We start from the raw sequence: 18428 nt of genomic DNA on the forward strand, positions 1-18428 counted from the left end.
AACAAAGTTACAGGAATCAATACACACATTTTTAATAGATGACTCTAAATATGAATGATTTCATTTCACTAATAAAAGAACACAGATTCCCACTGTTTTAAAAAGCAGGAGCCATCTTTTCTTCCCCCTCCAAGAAACACACCTTACTGTCAAGGATAGAAAAATAACACAGGATGGATGGCAAAAGGCACTCCAAGCAAGTACAAAAAGGAAACAAGCAGGCGTAGTTATCCTAATATTAAGCAAAATACATTTCAGACTAAAACTAGTTGGAAGAAATGAAGTTCACTTCACACTCAAGATGATATGACAGTTCTAACCATGTATGCACTAAACACAGGTACTCACGGTTTCATAAACTAGATGTAAATCCAACATGGCAATGGTGGAAGATTTCAATGTCCCACTGTCACCAGTAGGTAGGTCATCAGGACAAAAGATAGCAACTGAGAAACAGTGGAGTTAAGGGAAACCATAAGTCAATGGACCCAAAAGACAACTACAGAACCTAGCACCAAAACACTACAAAATTCACGCTCTTCTCAGCACTCAAAGAACTGTTTCCAAAATAGACCACACATTATGCCATATAGACAGCCTCAGCAAATCTACAAAGATTTAAATAATTCCTTGTATTCTATCTAACCACAATGGAATAAAGTTAGATATCACCAGGGAGAGGAACTAGAGAAAGCACACCAATTCATAAAGATTAAACAATGTAATGTTCAACAATGAATGACAAAAAATTAGGAAGAATCTAAAACAGTTCCTAGAATTTATAATGACAATGACTATACAACATAACAAATCCTACTATGGGACACAATGAAGGCATTCCTCTAGGAACACTCATTGTCGTGATTCCTTACATCACAAGCTTTGAGAGATAGCAGACGGCTTAGTGATGTGCTTTACTGTTTTGGACAAAAAAGAATGAACCAGACTCCAATTCAATAGGAAGAAATACTTAAAACCAGAAGAGACATAAAGTTGGTTCTTTGAAAAGAAAATAAAAATTAACAAACTATTAGCTGAATTAACCAAAAGAAAGAGGGAAGACCCAATTTAACAAAAAGAGAGAGATAAAAAGGAGACATTGAAACAGATACCAATAAAATCCATTAATAAAAACCTCTATTCTACTAAATAAAAAATCTGAAAGAAATGAATGAGTTTCCAAATGCATATGACTTACAAAAATTAACCCACGTTAATAGACCTGGAGCTGGCAAATTTCTGCTAGCTTGATACAAGCTAGAGTCATTTTGGAAAAGGAGACTTTGAGAAAATGTCCACACTAGATTGGTCATGGTGCTGCAATTTCTTGATTGATGATTGATGTAGGAAGGCCCAGCTCACTATGGTGGTATCACATCCATGCTGTTGGTCATGAATGCATTAAGAAAACGGACTAGGCAAACAGTGGAAGTCAAGCCAGTAAGCAACACACATTCACAATCTCTCCATCAGCTTTTACCTCCAGCTTCCTGATTGAAGTTTCTGCCCTGACTTCACTGGATGAGGGAGTATGACCTGGTGTTGTAAGGTGAAATAAACCCTTTCCTCCACAAGTTGCTTTCGGTCATGGTATTTTATCAGAGCAATAGCAAAGTAGCTAAGGCAGACATATACTCACAAACGAGATTGAAGCAAGAATAAAAACTCGCTGAACTAAAAAGAAAAGCTCAGGACTGGATGATCACTGCAGAATTTTACCAGACCTTCCAAGAAGTCTTACCAGTAATAACACTCAAATTATTCCATAAAAAATAGGAAGGTGACCCTTCAAACCCCTTTCATGAAGCCAGTATTACCCTGATATCAAAGCCAGATAATGTGTCCAATGAATCACCCTGACGAATATAGATGAATAAAGAAAAAAATCACAATAGACACATCCAAAAGGCCATTTGTCATGAACAAGCTGAGGGAGCTGGAATGGGGAAGTGGGTGTGGATATGATCGAAACACATTGTATACACGTAAAACGAACTTTAAAAGACGTGGGAGTGTGCTTCCAATCTCGATGAGAATGCCTGTGGCTTGGGTCATGGATGCTTTGTTTTTATTGCCATCTGTTGCTAGGAAGAAGATCACCCCATGAAGATCAGCAGGCTTCGGTCATCAAATCTTACCCCCAATGAACTGCTTTCTAACAATAGCCCTGGGCTCTTCGAGAATGGTTTTCCTGGCAGGCCTGATGATGCGGGCCTGGAATGCAAATACCCGGCTCCAGCTATGATCCAGCTTCTAAAAACAAGCTCCTAAAGGTGCCCATTTAGAGATCAGGCACTACAAACACTTTTTTGCTTGTTTTGGTTTTTTGTATTTATTTATTTATTTTTACATCCCGATCACTACCCTGTCTCCCGGTAACCCCTCACAAAGAACAAGCAAAGGTAAAGTACTTTGTGACGACAGTCATCAGTAGTTTCCTATGCGTGTGTACAAACATGTAAATGACAAACCATTCTATGAAGAACCATTTATATATTTAATGCATGTGTGATTTTACAGTAACATTCTTTTTTTTTTTTTTTGGTTCTTTTTTTCGGAGCTGGGGACCGAACCCAGGGCCTTGCGCTTCCTAGGCAAGCGCTCTACTACTGAGCTAAATCCCCATCCCTACAGTAACATTCTTAACATAAATAATCTTACACAGCTCCATATTCTGCAAGAGGAATCACCGAGAAACAATGAAATGTCTCTGAAAAAGATGAATATGAAGTGTGAATTGTACAAGTCAGTCTTCCTGAGCCCTAAAATGTAAGAACAAGAGAATTGTCTGTCTAAACTGCCAAATTCCTGCTTGTAGGGAAGACTGGTCTCGTCTGAAAATGCACAGACCGAAGCTCTGCCACACACATTGCTCTGTAGGAAATCTAAAGAACTCACAAGCGGACTTTTTCTGGAATGTCGTGACTATACTTAGCCCAATCTTGTGGCTTCCATTATGCCCTTGAAATGTCCTGCAGTTGTACGGTAAATTGGAAACACACAGTTATGGTTTTGTGCCCTCTGCCTATAATTTGAGTTTGAGTTTACTCCCATACCACACAGACGCGCCATAGTGCTTTTATTGTAAATAATTTACACCAGAAATGCTGAGTCATGCAACTGAGGTCAGGGAAATTGTTATTTAAGCAAACAAAATCAATCCCGAATCACTTTAAACTTCATGTCCTGTGACTTATCTGACAAGAACTGGTGGACTTGATGTGGGAGCTGTTGACTATTGGGATGACTGCTGCCAATCAGGAGCATGCCCTCCTCCCCGAACTTATAAGCCTCTTGTGGAAACTCACTTTCCCTCAGGATGGACTTGCCCACCTTGTTCTGTGCAGACCAAAATGGTAATGCAAAAATCTTTTCATGCAAAGAAAATAAATACCAAGAAACTTAATTTGAGAAATAATTTTAAAGAAAAGTAAAAATATGTTATGCACCTATGTCCTTCTGACTTGAAAAGAAGAGAAATGGGGTCTTCAGGAGCAGCAGAGGATAGCACTAAGCGGAGTACTTGGGGACAAGTTTTGGTCTGTGGCAGCTGCTCTCATGCATCACTCACAGTTAAGCCTGGGTCATGAGGAGGCTCACTCAACATTGGTCATGGCTCGCAGGCCTGGTCAACCCAAGTCTTTGGGAGGCTGGGGGAGGAGGACTGTCCTAAGCAGCACAGTGAAACTGACTCAATCGCTAAATGTAAAAGGAGGCTTGTGGATATAAATCTCCCTTGTGTGCACAAGGTCACAGGTTCAGTGCCAGCACTATACAGTGTTTCAAGGGAGTCACTGAAACTCATCTCTTCACAAGTTCATTTCCCATTACCAAAAAATGAATAAAGTATGAGAGTTGAGAGTTCGGACCCTCAATTCAATCATGTTCTAGTGAAAGAACATAGGAGGACAGCGCTCACACAGGCCAAGGGCGATGACTGGCTTGTCTGAGGACACCAGAGGTATCTGTGCTTATCCATCTGAGGGAGATCATCGGTAAGGTGTCCTGGAGAAGGAAATGGCAACAGCACATGGAGGGTGGACACAGGGAACGAAATGCAGATGGATATGAAAGGGGAACCTGAAACATGCTGGACTTGGTAGTGGAAGCCAGGATAAGAGCCACAAGTGGACAGAAACATAGAAACACAGCTTCTCGAGGAGCTCTGGATCTACATGCATGCAGCTGTGTGAGGCAGGTTCCTCTTGGCCACCTCACATCCCATCATCCGTCTGTCTACATGTCCTTTGTAAAAAACATCTAATGACAACTCAAGTCTCCTCCTGCTACTCGTGAGCTGTCTGTGAATGAGCAAACCAGTGTGGGTGCTGCAACACATCACCATAAACTGAGGTACAAATCCAACACATCTGGAATACAGTGAGCAATGACACCTGGGCGGTGATTTACAAACACATGCATGCATGCATGCATTCCTGGTATTCTACACACACACACACACATACACACACACACACACACACACACACACACACACACACACAAAGGCGAGAAAGGGGGAGGGAGAAGTAGTGAGGAAAGGAGAGGGAGAGAGACAGAGACAGAGAGAGACAGAGACAAAGAGACAGAGAGGGAGACAGACAGACACACACAGAGAGAGAACATACTGGGTATGAGGAAACATGAGACACAGTAATAGGCAAGGAACCAGAACCCACTGGAGCTGCAATCTGGGTTAGGATTATTAGTATCATCTTACTTTGGGATAAGCAATGACATTCAAGGAAAGAGATCCTGTGTCTAGACAGAACCAAAATCTAAGTTAGGACATCTCTGCCTTTGGGGACTTAGAGACAGGTTCTACTAGGGTATAAACGTGATGTTTTCCTCTTTTAGAATCTGTATGATTTAACACCCAGTAGGTGTTTCAATGGGTGTGACAGGTTGTGATACTGTCACTGTAGCTGAAATAGCTACAGAGAGGGAGATAAATCCACCCATAGTTTCAGTCGCTTCAGTGGTTGGCTCCTGTGCTTCTTCTAGGTCATGGTGAGGCAGACACTATGCCAGAGGGCCCTAGCAGAGCAAAGCTGCTTACTCTAGAGTAACAGGAAAGCAGAGAGAAAGGAAGCAAGGGGAACAAGATTTCTCGTTCCAGAGTAAGCACTGAACATCTGCTTCCACCAAGGAGACCCTACCTCTACCCACCCCTCTCCTCTGCCCTGTGGTACCACTGTGATGTGAATCCATCAAGAGCCTGATCCATTGATTAAGTCCACAGGATCCAATCACCTCCCTAAAGCCCATTCCATAGGAGTGAATGGGTCACCTTTCAAGTACAAACCACAAGAGTTAGCAGAAAAAGGAAGCTGCAGGCCATCTGTAGTGGTACACGTCAGGTCTCAACTATCCCCCCTGGCAAGACACCCTCAGTCACAAAGGACATTGGCCAGGCTGAGCAGGGCACAGACAGTGAGGAACTTTGGAATGATGTGATATCATAACTGTCTCAAATACCTCTAAGTCTACTGGGTAACTGAAGGGTGTTATTTGAAAACAGTCTCAGGAACCAGGAGCTCAGGAACTCACACCTCAAGAGATTTCTCATAATAGCCCGTGCTTGTTGGGCGATTGCTTTACATATTCAGGCATAATCTTCTTTTTTCAGCTATTTTCCCAAGATTCAACCCCAAATCAAGGACAAACCACGAGACCCTGGCTATAAGCATATTGATACAGGGGCATGGCCAGAGCCACAAATCATGGAAAGTGTGGCAAAGAGGAATGTTAGTGTGGATCATCTCATCAGACTGCAGATCAGAATATATCTGTATGTCTGAAGGGATGAAGATAATCTCAAAAGCCAACTAATATCATCTGCCAAGTAAATTACAGCTTGTCACTTCTGACCATTAATAGTCTGACTAGGGTTATATAAGCTTACCTGTCTATTGGCCTAGCATAACCACCAATATTTTTGCACTCTGATCTTATTCTCCAAAATATAAGTAATAAAACCCAACCTCTCCATAAAATTTTTCCCAGGATGTTAAGCTGCAGAGCATATTAGAACCTGCATTCTGTAGTCCAGAGACCTGAATTAGAATTCTGGTTCTCCTCCCAGGGGAGTGGACTAACATAACACATTCTCTATCTCGGGGCCCTGTGTTCTCCACCAATGATAGGACAATAACACTTTACCACAGGGTCATCTAATTTAATCCTTTATTTAGTCTGTTTAAGATACCTACCAAGGATTAAATTAGGTGATAAAAGTGGTAGAAAGATAGACGTAGGAATGCTGGTTCCTTTTCCTCGTTCTCTAGTAATTTATAACATGGAAAGGCAAGAAATTTTGAGGTGGTGTGTTTATTATGTACTCCTTGGAGCTGAAGGCATGGGGCGGAGTGGCAATCTCTGAGACAGATGAGAGATTGAGAGGGGTCTAAAGAACCCTGACATCCATACCACTCTCAGTGCAGGGACCTTACAGCAGGGGGTGATGGTTTCCAGGTCACTGAGGAACAATAGAACATTCTGGAAAGAGGACAGAGAGTTACTAAAGATACACATTCTGTGTGTGTCTGTGTGTGTGTGTGTGTGTGTGTGTGTGCGCGCGCACGCGCGCGCGCGCATAAAAAACTCCAGTAGATTTATTATTATCATCATTATTATATTAAAGACTGAAGGGATTCTGAAGTTTGGAATGTTTAAACTGGGTTTTTTTATCTTTTTATTAAAAGTTTTTCATATATTATCTTTTGATCATAATTTTCCCCTCCCCCAGTTCCTCTCAGATTCTCTCTACCTCCCTACCCACACAACTTGCTATTTTTCTCTCCCTCTCAAAACAAAAATACAGTCAGAAAACAACAAAAAAATGAGAATCAAAATAAACAAACTAAATAAAAAGGAAATTAGTAAGACAATAACAAAATAAAACAAAAACTACATATACACACAGGTACATGAACATGTACAGTCACACATGTACATACAGACACATGTGTACACACACACACACACACACACGTCTATTTGTGTTAGCACCTGCTCATAGCCATGAAGTCTGCCTGCCTTGTAATGTGGTTGACATACTAACCATAGCATTAGAGAAAACTGATTTTCCCTTTCCAAGCAAGCATCAGCTTCTTGGTTAGAGATGAATTTTGTGTCCACTTCCCCTTCTCAGTGCTGGGATTTTGTCTGGTTTGAACCTGTGCGGGTCTTATGTATATTGTCACAGTCTCTGTGAGGTCCTGTGTGTATCAGTCCTGCTATGTTTGAAGACACTGTTCCTTTGGAGTCCTCCACCACAGCTCCTGCATAGGTCCCTGAGCCTGAGGCCAGGGCTATGATGATGACATCATGTTTGGCACTGAGTATTCCTGAGTCTGCCACTTCCTCACATTGTCCAGTTGTGGGTTTCTGTTAACTAAGACCCACTGTAAGAAGCTTCTGTACTAAGGGCTGAGTGGTATGCTGAGTTATGTATACAGATATATGTCATTAGGATAATCTTATTGCTATATTCCTTTAGCAGAATAACAGTAGTATGTTTTCCCATCTCAGGCTGTTGGTCACTCTAGCCATGTCATGTATGGGTTCCATCTCATGGAGTGGGACCCAGGGTTGCTAAAGATACACATTCTTTGAGAGAGTAAGAGAGAAGAGGAGAGGAGGAGAGAGAGGGGGAGAGGAGAGGGAGACAGAGAGAATGTATGTGAGTGCATATGTATGTATCAAACACTCCAGTAAACTTATCATTTTTATTTTTTATTAATTCTTTGAAAATTTCACTCAATGTGATTTGGGCATGTTCGTTGTCTCTTCCCCAACACTTGGGAGGCCCAAGTTTTCCTTTTTGATTTTCTTCCTATCAAGGCTAATTTGTACTGCCATAATATGCTTTGATATGTGATTTCCATCTGCAGCATGGCTGACTTATCAGGGGCTATACTCTTAGGGAGGATGACGTTCATTTCCTAGCAGCCAACAAATGCCAATAGCTACTTGTCTAGGAATGGCCTTCAGGCCCAGTTCCCCTATCCATTCTGGGACATTGTCTGTCTTGGACTTGCACAGGTCTTGAGCACATACTGTTTCCTTGTAGCTATGTACCACCTCTGGCTGTTACATACCATCTGCCCCCTCTTCCAAATTGATCTCTGAGCCTTGAAAGGAGGGGGGGTGATCGATCTGTCTGTCTATCTATCTATCTATCTATCTATCTATCTATCTATCTATCTATCTATCTATCACCTACCTACCTTATCTATCTATCTATCTATCTATCTATCTATCTATCTATCTATCTATCTATCTATCACCTACCTACCTTATCTATCTATCTATCTATCACCTACCTACCTTATCTATCTATCTATCTATCTATCTATCTATCTATCTATCTATCTATCTATCTATCACCTACCTACCTCATCTATCTATCTATCTATCTATCTATCTATCTATCTATCTATCTATCACCTACCTACCTTATCTATCTATCTATCTATCTATCTATCTATCTATCTATCTATCTATCCATCCATCCATCCATCCATCCATCTATTCCCTTTAGGGTTGAACATTCTGGGGTCTCTTATTCTCTGCTTCTTGCCTAGTTGTCTGTCTGTAGTGATCACCATTGACCCGTGGTTTACACAGATGACCTCTGAGGCATGAATTCTTGATATCACCTTTCAGAGTCATCCCCGTCCTCCAGCACAGTGGAGGTACAACCTCGAGTACATAATTAGTTTGAAACATAGGCAAGGACTGTTGCAGAGAAGTGTGTAGTGACATGCGAGAGTCATCGTTTCCTAACTTTATTAATGTGACTGTGCATGTTTGGTCTTGAGTTCGTTCTAGCATCTCGGCATCATTTATGATCTTGAGCAGTAAGTATGTACCTCTGTGGATCACAGAAGTGGTATCACGGTGGTGCATATACTTAATAAGCACAAACTTATAGTCACCCCTACAGGGCAGGGATATGTCTGAAGACTTGATTAACCCAGCCTTCCCACAACTGACAGGAGAGCCAGTGCTCTTCCAGATTTTAGTGGAAAACACTGAGGAACAGAGAGGAGTAGCCCACAGCCATCTACAATCACATTCAACAGTATAAAACCCATTTGAAAAGTTCTCATAGTAAGATGAGAAATTCTACCTGAAACACCTCTGTATGTTAAACACTATTCTGTGATTACTTCTCCAACATAAATCAAGACATGGACAGACACAGCATGGGTCGGGGTTTCACCCTCAGGGGTGTTGCTTCTCCCCAGGGTGAACCCCTCAGCTCACTTTTTGCCTGGGTGTGGTTTTTGACAATAGAAGCCATATGCATTCATCCTTCCAGGAGCAGTTAGTCTAGAAAATAGGAGTTGCAAGAGTTCTTTCAGCCCTAATTCCACCAGAGCCAACTCATAGCAAACACATCTTCCACTGGATTTGTCTCAGCTGCTACCCAGAATGCCCTGAGAGATTCGAGTAAGTGCGTGGATGGAAATCAATTTGCCTCAGTCCAGGGGCTGAAGGAACCATCATTTCTGGCACACCAGTTACTGCATGTGTGCTGAGAAGGTACATATATGCCCACATGTTCCTAGATATGTGCAGATAAGAGGAAGTTAGACCACTGTGCTGACCTTTGCAAGGATGGCCAGACACGCAGCCACAATTTTGCTGCAGGTTGCTATGTTTTTAAAGATTGTTTTACTGGGGTTGGGGGGGGGTGGCACCTACAATCTCCATCAGGACAAGAAAAGAGCTGCCTGTGGCAGTTGAGTCAAGGAACGAATGGAGCAGGAAAAGGGCAGCAAGGAGGACAAGATGGAAGGGCAAGGTCTTCCAAGATGCCAGTTAAGCAAGTGTTCTGGTAGCTCTCGCAATGAGAGCCGGCAACAGAAAATGATGTCAACGCGTAGCTTACAAGATGCACGGTGTGCAACGTCTCCTGAGTTTTACCTCTCATTTCACTCACATCAACTCTCCCATCCACACTATTCACACATGTACAACAATTAAAATAAATTTTTTTTCTTTAGCAATATAGTTATTTTTATCAGGACAGACCCATCAGATAACCATGACTCCTAGGATCTGGATGCAGCTAATGGGATTAATAATTAGCAAAGCTCAAGTGAAGTTTGTGGCTACACCATTGGAAAACAAGTCAGTGAAGACTGGCAAGAGGGAGCCAAATATAGACAAAAGGCTCCTCTGTCCTCCATCCCACAACCAGCAAGATTGAGTGATGTCACTGACCCACAGCAACCCACGGGTCTGACCATCACAAACAGGTGTTTTATCCGTTGGGTCTCAGCACTAAGCATGTTCTTGGAATGGAAGAACATGCTAGAAAAACACTAAGGTCTTTCTCAGATGCTTGCCCATGAGCCAACTAGTATGAACTCTTCAAACATGGAAAATAGAAGCTTAGTGATCTGAGATGTCTAATGATTAGGGGACAGCAGACCCAACTATGACCACTGCCATCAAAGGACCTGAAGGAAATAGTTGCTCAATTGTAAAGACAAAGGAACGAGAGAGGACTGTGGAGTGGACCCCAGTCACTTAAGTTCTTTAAGACTAGAAATGTCTGAAGTCCAACTGGAGGCTTACAGGAAGAAGGTGTCCTAAATACCTGGTAAGTTGGGATTTGCAAAGAGAGAGGGGAGAGTAGAGACCCCAACAGATCAGTACTCAAGATCTCAGCTTCAGAACACAGCCTGTGGTAAGCATTTGCCTAGCATGTGTGACGCCCTGGATTCAAGCCTCAGCTGAAGATTGGAGAGCAGGTTCTGAGCTGGGTGTGTGGCTAAGACGTGGGATGTATATAGGGGAGATGAGGTGCTAGGTCTGGGTGTGTGGGTTCTAGGGCACGGTGTGCAGCTCAGACGTACAATGGCGGCCCACAACTCTCCTTTCCTCAGAGAGCCTATTTCTTTTATCATTACAGTCCCTGCTCAGTGGTTCCTGCACACTTGCTCTGTTTTTATACAAAGAAAAGACACCCCTGGGGAAATAAGGAGAACAAACAGTCCTATGGAGCAATGATTTGAAAGGACTCGTGGCTGGGCAGAGGCTGACACAAAAGCTCCTATTCACTGTCTCCATTGCTACAGATGCCTGCAAAGACCACAGCTGTCCAGATGTAGGACCCTGCTAGTCCTAAAGGCTTGGTGTGATAACGACACAGAGACATATGGAATGCTCCCAATGAAATAGAGCAAATCTTGTCTTCAATGAGCAAAAAGTACCAAAATGCCATGGTCTCCATGATCTTAAGCTAGTAGATACCCTGTGGGAAAGCTTTTATGTATAGTTAAAATGATCAGAAATTCTCTTGCCTAGTTTCGAAACTAGAAAGTTTCTTTCAATTAAGAGCACGCCTTTGCTTTTGTACAGTAGAGAAATCCAGACTGGCCTGGCTAGAAATTTTCTCTGACACGGCTACATATCCACCACAGAGTCAGACACAGCACTCCTGTGTAATCGGCAGTGACATAATCGAAACCAGATTCACATTTATTTAAGTAGTGTGGTTCTGACAGAATGAAAATATTTTAGTTAGTGGTACAGCACGTTTAGGGGAGATTTACAGCTGTCTCCCCAACCTACTGATTGCTTACCTATAGAAACATTGTTTTGGAGGATGGAAGGACACACACACACACACACACACACACACACACACAGAGAGAGAGAGAGAGAGAGAGAGAGAGAGAGAAGAGAGAGAGAGAGAGAGAGAGAGAGAGAGAGAGAGAGAGAGAGAGAAATATTATGTTTCAGTTCAGCACAATGGCACCTTTAAGAAATCTGCCAACCAGTAAAAAGCTAAATGGTGGTGGCTTGAAAAATCTCTTCACTGCTTCCAGTTAATACTCATAGGACTCCAGGGGGAGGAGGGCTTTCAAGGGCTCAATATTTATAAATGCTACTGTTGTCCCGCAAACACATGTCTTGGATTCCTAAGAGATGTAGGAGACTTTTACCATAGTGGGGTAAAGGTATGAGTTTAAAATAGAGAAACAAGTCATCAAGAAAACATAATTAAAACACAGAAGTGTGCACTTGGTGGTCTTGGATTCGAACACCATTTGTTGGAGACATTTTCTTCTCCTTTGCCAACATCTTGAAGACAGGGAATGTGTTCACCATGTGTGCCACTGATGACCAAGAGGAAATTTGTCTTTTCATTTAAAAATTTGATGTTTAGAACTGGAGAGATGGCTTAGTGATTAAGAGCAAGGCTGCTCTTCTGGAGGATCTGGGTTAGAGTCCCAGAACCCACATGGTAGCTCACAAGTGTCTGTAACTCTAGTTCCAGGAAATCCAACACCCTCATACAGAAATACATGCAGACAAAACACCAATGCACCAAAAATTAATTAATTAAAGGGATTGGGCATGGCGACACACACCTTTAATGCTAGCACTGGGGAGACTGGATTTTTGTGAGTTCAAGGCCAGCCTAGTCTAAGGAGCAAGTTCCAGGACAGCCAAGGCTGTCTTGCAAAAACCAAACAATGATGCTGCCGCTACTGCTGCTGCTGCTGCTGATTGATTGATTGATTGATTGATTGATTGATTGACTGATTGATGTATGTTTAAATCAAAGGTTAAATCAGTCTCTGGTTTTGCTATATGACATTAACAGGCTTTGTGTTTGCAGCCCCGACAGTGACATCGGACTCCATCCACTAGATAAACATCACATTAGAATGCAAAGCCAACTCTAAATGGAAAGGCAGTATCCCTATTCCCTGGCTTCACTGTGCTTTCAGGAGTTTCTATAATTTGACCATTAAACATTCTCTAGGCTTTCACCTCCTCCATGCTGACCCTGGGCTCTAAACGAGCTGCAAAGCTCTGAGGTATGTGTGTCTCTTTTATCCCTTTTCAAGAATGTATTAATATTAATGTTACACAGGAAACCGAACCAACACAAACCTGCAGCACCCGATGAGCCAGCACTGGCCCAGGAAGCAGCAAAACTTTTCAGAAGAAATTTATGACGTCTATAAATTCACCTTCAAGGTGCCTATGGCTGGAAGGAAATAACTTGGGTTTTTAAAACTCAGTCTTTTACCTAGCCCTTTCCTATCCGTTACTTCATCAAAAACACTGGAACTTCCAAATGGAACCTTGACTTTGATCCAAATAAGCTTCAAGTTGGAATTTAGTTTCGTTGAAACTACGGTTTGATATTATGACTTCCGTTTATAGATTTATGCAAAGGAGTGTTCCATCTGGGACCGTGAAGGAAAGGGAAGGGAGGAGCTCTTTAGATTCTGATGTGCAAGTTTTACTGCAATGTGACTTACATGCTAATGCCGCATGCTTCTGTTGAGGACATAGGAATAGTCTGGTGTTCAGAAGACAAATATTTAGGAAGTGCTGTGAGAGGCAACTCTAACCCACAGGAAAGAGGGAAGGAAGGAGGCCAGCCCTGACAGCAGCAAGGAGGTCTCTTCTCCTAACCCCTGGGAAACAGAGGCATGAATAGATGCCCTTATAGTCCCTGCCTTGAAGCATCGTTGCCTATGAGAGAAAAGCCAAAACAAGAACCAAAGTGTGTGTGTGTGTGTGTGTGTGTGTTGTACTTGTCTACCCACACTTCATGAAAGAACATACACAGAGTAAACACAGTAATAAAGGTAAAGAGAACGTTATATTGTCATTTAATGTTGCATTTTGTATCTTCGTAGAATTATGGGAAAGCTTCAATGTAAGCAAATACAGAAATACACAGAGTTCAAAAAGAGTGAAATTCATTACCTCAGCTGATGTACCTGGTGGATCCTCTATATCTCTCAGCAACGTGAGAATATTTGCAAAAGGACACTGGGGGATACCTCTCCATAGGTATGGGATGTGTTTAGGGATGAAGACTGTGTTTTAAACCAGCATTCTGAATAACTGCATCAATTTTGAATATGTTAAAAAAAACCGCTCTGCATTGTATATTTAAGTTGGATGGATTTTATGATCTATACGTTACATTCTAGTTTAAAGAAAACATCTGTATCTTAAAATATAGATTTAAAATAAAACTATGATTTGGGCAGGGATTGCTATCAAAGGAATTTTGAACCTAATAAATCCTTAGTTCTGTACATGTCTAAACGCTGTACATGGAAGGCTCATGAATAATTTATGACTGTAAAATCCATCACAGAGTCCTACACTGTATTTAAGCTAACGCCCTTTGATGCACGAAAAATTCTGAACTTTTTATTTTATAAGGAAGGCAATGTTTACTTCACATCCCTTATACTTCTGCTCATGAAAGTTCAGGAAATTTCAAAGCCACAAATGGGTTCCTCAAAGAAAAACTGACAAGTCAAAACTGTTATTATAGTCCATTTCGAATATCTCAGAGTCGTTTAGTTCTAACTGAAAACACATGGATTGGATTCCACCTACTTAAAATGCTTATTTTTTCAAGAGACAAATACAAATTCTACTGAAACCGAAGTTTGATTTACTTTGGGAAGATAATAGCTAAGAAAAGAGTAAATATGTTGACTTTCTCAGATCATAAGTTCATACTCTGAGTAAGACATTTGCTTCCTCACAGACGCCAACTGAAAGACTCCCAGTTTTTCAGTTATGTCATTTCCCATAGACACAACAAACACTGCACTGTGTATGTCACGGTCCATGTCCTCCTGCTAATCTTCTGTGCTCTCACAGATTGGAGGTTCTTGTCTTACAGCCGAGACCCATGGTTATGTTTTACAATTAGGTAGGATCCCAATATCTAAATCAGAGATCCATTCTTTGGCTCACATCCTCCTTTTCCATGGCAAATCCTATGTCTGGACATGCACACATATGTTATTCTATACTAGACTGTTGAATGACCAAAAATGACAATGAATTCCATAGCACAATCATGATTCCCATGTGTGTGACAATAGGCGGCTGCATTACGCACACACACACATGACAGGAAGTGCAAGGCTGGTACTCACAGTTGTAAGCGGGTGCGATGCGGTGCTGAGCTTCCAGGCTGGCCAGTGTGATGTGGAAAATGATGTGAAGGAGCAGAAAGGAGAGGCTGGTGATGCACAGGGACTGTAGCAGCCGCCCTGTGTGTCCTGGGGAGGGAGAACCAGAGTGTGAGGGAGTGTTCACATTGCCACCCAAAAGGAAGCCCCAACACTCGCTCAAAAGTGAGGCAATGTAATTCTTATTTTAATTATAAACCCGCTGACAAAAGACAGCTTAATTCTTTTGCAATATTATATAATTGGTTTTTACCCGTTAAAATTCACTACAAAGGAAATCTTGCTTTCCTGTTTACTATAGGGCGTTTTATGATGGATTACAAATACTGACTCAGAAAACTGTATAGACAAATGCTGCCAGCCAGAAGGGATTCATAACCCTCTCCTTAGAAAACATTTAAGGAAGAAAAAAATAAGAAGAAAGGAGCCTAAAATGTCTTACAAAGTTGTAAGTTCTATTTCCAAATTAAATAACGATTAAAAAAAGAAAACTATAAATCAATTTCACTTGTGGACATAGACATAAATTATAAAGAATATTAACCATTGAAATAAAGTAAAATATAGCTTGTTCAGTTTATCAAAATTTACTATGCAGGAACGAATGTGTTTAAAATGAGAAGTCCATGTGAAACTCACATACTAATGGACTCAACAGTTTTCTTGATACTACAAAAGGAACATTTCATAATGTTCAAAAGCACAAAAGCATTAATGATTTCAAAGAGTAGCAAAGAAAACTAAGAGTGCAAGGAGCCATCTTTGAATGTTGACTAAGTGTTGACTGTGTGAGCATCTGTTTATGGTGGGCTTTTAGACATCAACCCATGGATGTCAGAGAATGAGCAAGGAATCCAAATGCCATCGTCACAGGGGGCTGCCAGTGTCATGAAGAAAGAAAAGGCGAAGTCTTAATGACGATGGGGATTACATGCCTAGAGTATGATCAATGGGATTGTTATCCAGATGATGAGCGTCTGTACAGAATGCCAAGCCAAGCCTACAGACCAACTGGGAAAGCAAATATGAAAAGTCAGTAAGGGATTCAGATGCAAGATCATCTTACAAAAATGGATACGCTCTACTACATCAGCAACTGCAAGGTACAAAATCAGACACAAGTTAGTGAGCATTCACAGCTGTTTTGTAATTGTTTTGTGAACATGACCACTCGCCCAGACAGAGGACAAAGCCATTTGATTAAACACTAATCTAGGTCCTGATGAGAGTTTACACTGTCACAAAGTCCAAAGTAAACCAAGGCTAACGCAGAGGATTATTCTTTATCTCTTGGACATCCCTATCTCAGAGAGTCAGGCTGTGCAACAGAAATTCTTCCTGTGGAGAGGAGCTTCAGTCTAAAGGCCCGTGAACTTGAGCTGCCCGTCACCTCTCTTTGATGACCTACACTAAAGATTGAGGACTTTGTCAGCCAATTCATACATACAATTCTGTAAGCCAATTCCTTGAAATAAATCAAATGCAGAAAAACACGTGAGTCACATGATCATAGATTTCCCATGGCATTACTACTTTTTGATTGAATCTTGGCTAATAAAAATTACCTAAGAATTAGCATAACAAAGAATGCATAAGGCTTTTATGGGAGTATAAAATTATATGGATAAAAAAGAGATAAGTTATATTCACATAATAGTATATGATAAAGATACAAGTTTGCCTTGAATTTAGTGTATAAACTCAATGAAATTTCAAATAGATACCAGAGAAAACCTAAACTTTCAAAAATCTCACACACATACACACACATACACACACACACACACACACACACACACACACACACACACAGAGGATGCTTTGGGTTTTCAGTAAACATTTTAAATATATATTTGAGTAAAATCCTATCACCTGCAACATGAGTAAAGTACCTCTCAGATAGTTAACAAAGCTTGGTGCCAGGAAAGAGTAGATTGCACCTTCTCCCTCTGGAAAAATCTGGAAAGGTGTGAGTGTCTAGTTTCCTGTGAGGTTCCACCCTGGACAGTTCACTTCTGTCTCACCTCATCAAGAAGGAGCAGGCCAAAGGGAACCAACCAGAAATAGGTAAGGATGAGGAAAAGAGGGAAGAGTGCCCTTCAGCTCAACTGTGGCTCTCCATTTCCAGCCATGGTCCTGAATAGCAAGCCTACAGGGAGTCCTACAATGTTTCCCACCTGAGCATGCCCACAATCAGCTGATGGCGTCCCTGAGCTGCCGATTCTCCATCTGTAGACAGTTTCCTGTACCTCTACCTTTCGTAGGAGCTTGTGTACAAGCATGCAGACCTCAGTAGCATGTGTCCATCTCAGCAAATAGTCTCTACTGGTTAGGGATCAGGAGTGGAACTGAGTAGTAGGCAGGGACTCCGCACTATGAAAATGCATTATAGGCTCTCAGTTCCAAACCCGGCTGAGGGACAGCGACAGCATAAGACTCTAAAGAAGGGATAAGTAGAGAGAGCAAGGCAGAGGTTTACAAGACGTGGCCTGGAGAACCAGCTCACTCTCCACAGTGTTTCTTGTTGGGCTTTGGTTTGTGCTTTCTGTTTTCCCTTCAACACGTCCCTGAAGCCTGTGGGGGTGAGGAGCAGTGATCACTTCCTGAAGTGTTGAAGTAATAAGCTTCACAGAACATAAATAAGCAAGTAACGAAAACAAACAACAAAACTCCAGTGCGCAGACACCAAAGAAAAGAAGAACATGAAAATGCCAAGTCAAAGGTCAATCATCTACAAGAAAACTAAGTGAAATCAGCCAGCTTTCCATACTGAGGAAACACTTGTGGACTTAGGTGTGATTGTGGACCGGGACATGAGCTCTCATCTACTGCTCTAGCCCCATGCCTGCCATGCTTTCCACCATGACAGTCATGACCTTGAACCTTCGGGAACCATGAGCCCCACATTAAAAACTTTCTTTTATAAGTTGTCTTGGTCATGGTATTTTGTTTCTCAAATTCTTAAAACTTAAAAAACTGTTAGGAACTAGCAAAAGAAACTCATTCTAAGTTTCATTTTCAGATTCCATTTAATGATAGGGAGGAACTAAATTCAAGGTCCAGGCCCCAGGAGAGTTAGGAACACCCTTATAGCTGTAGAGCTTCTGCTATAAACAGTTGTCTGGGTCCAACCATCTCGAGGACATCTCCATCTTGCTGGTAGGCCCAAACAAGTTCATGTTCTCAGGCCTAGAAAAGAGCATCTATCATATATCTCCAAATGTTTTCTTAATTGTCCATGAACCGGTGAAGAATATAGAAATTGCTATTTTCTAAACTAAGGTACATAAATACATGAACAATTGCCTCCTGTGCCCTAATTAACTGGATGTTACTGACCTGCCCCTTTGTCCCCTTGTCACTCTGAACTCTGTACCTGATGACTAGGACAATGAATTAAGGATCCTGAAGCCAGGTGCCCTGGATACAGCCCAGACTCCA

The 18428-nt window shown here is 41.6% G+C and overlaps 1 protein-coding gene across 16 annotated transcripts in view; it reads right to left on the bottom strand.

Moving 5' to 3' along the window:
* Piezo2 (piezo-type mechanosensitive ion channel component 2) overlaps positions 1-18428 on the bottom strand; it is a 372639-nt gene that overhangs the window by 206553 nt on the left and 147658 nt on the right. For all 16 annotated transcript variants that reach the window (XR_015642301.1, XR_015642300.1, XM_087592762.1 and 13 more), the window contains 1 exon segment: positions 14952-15077. Coding sequence is in view for 14 of the 16 variants with exons in the window: in XM_087592762.1 (XP_087448888.1) it covers positions 14952-15077 (126 nt within the window). In the remaining 2 variants the exon portion in view is untranslated.

The sequence above is a fragment of the Rattus norvegicus genome, chromosome 18, assembly GCF_021556685.1.
Source record: "Rattus norvegicus strain SHRSP/BbbUtx chromosome 18, alternate assembly SHRSP_T2T, whole genome shotgun sequence".
Lineage (NCBI taxonomy): Eukaryota > Metazoa > Chordata > Mammalia > Rodentia > Muridae > Rattus > Rattus norvegicus.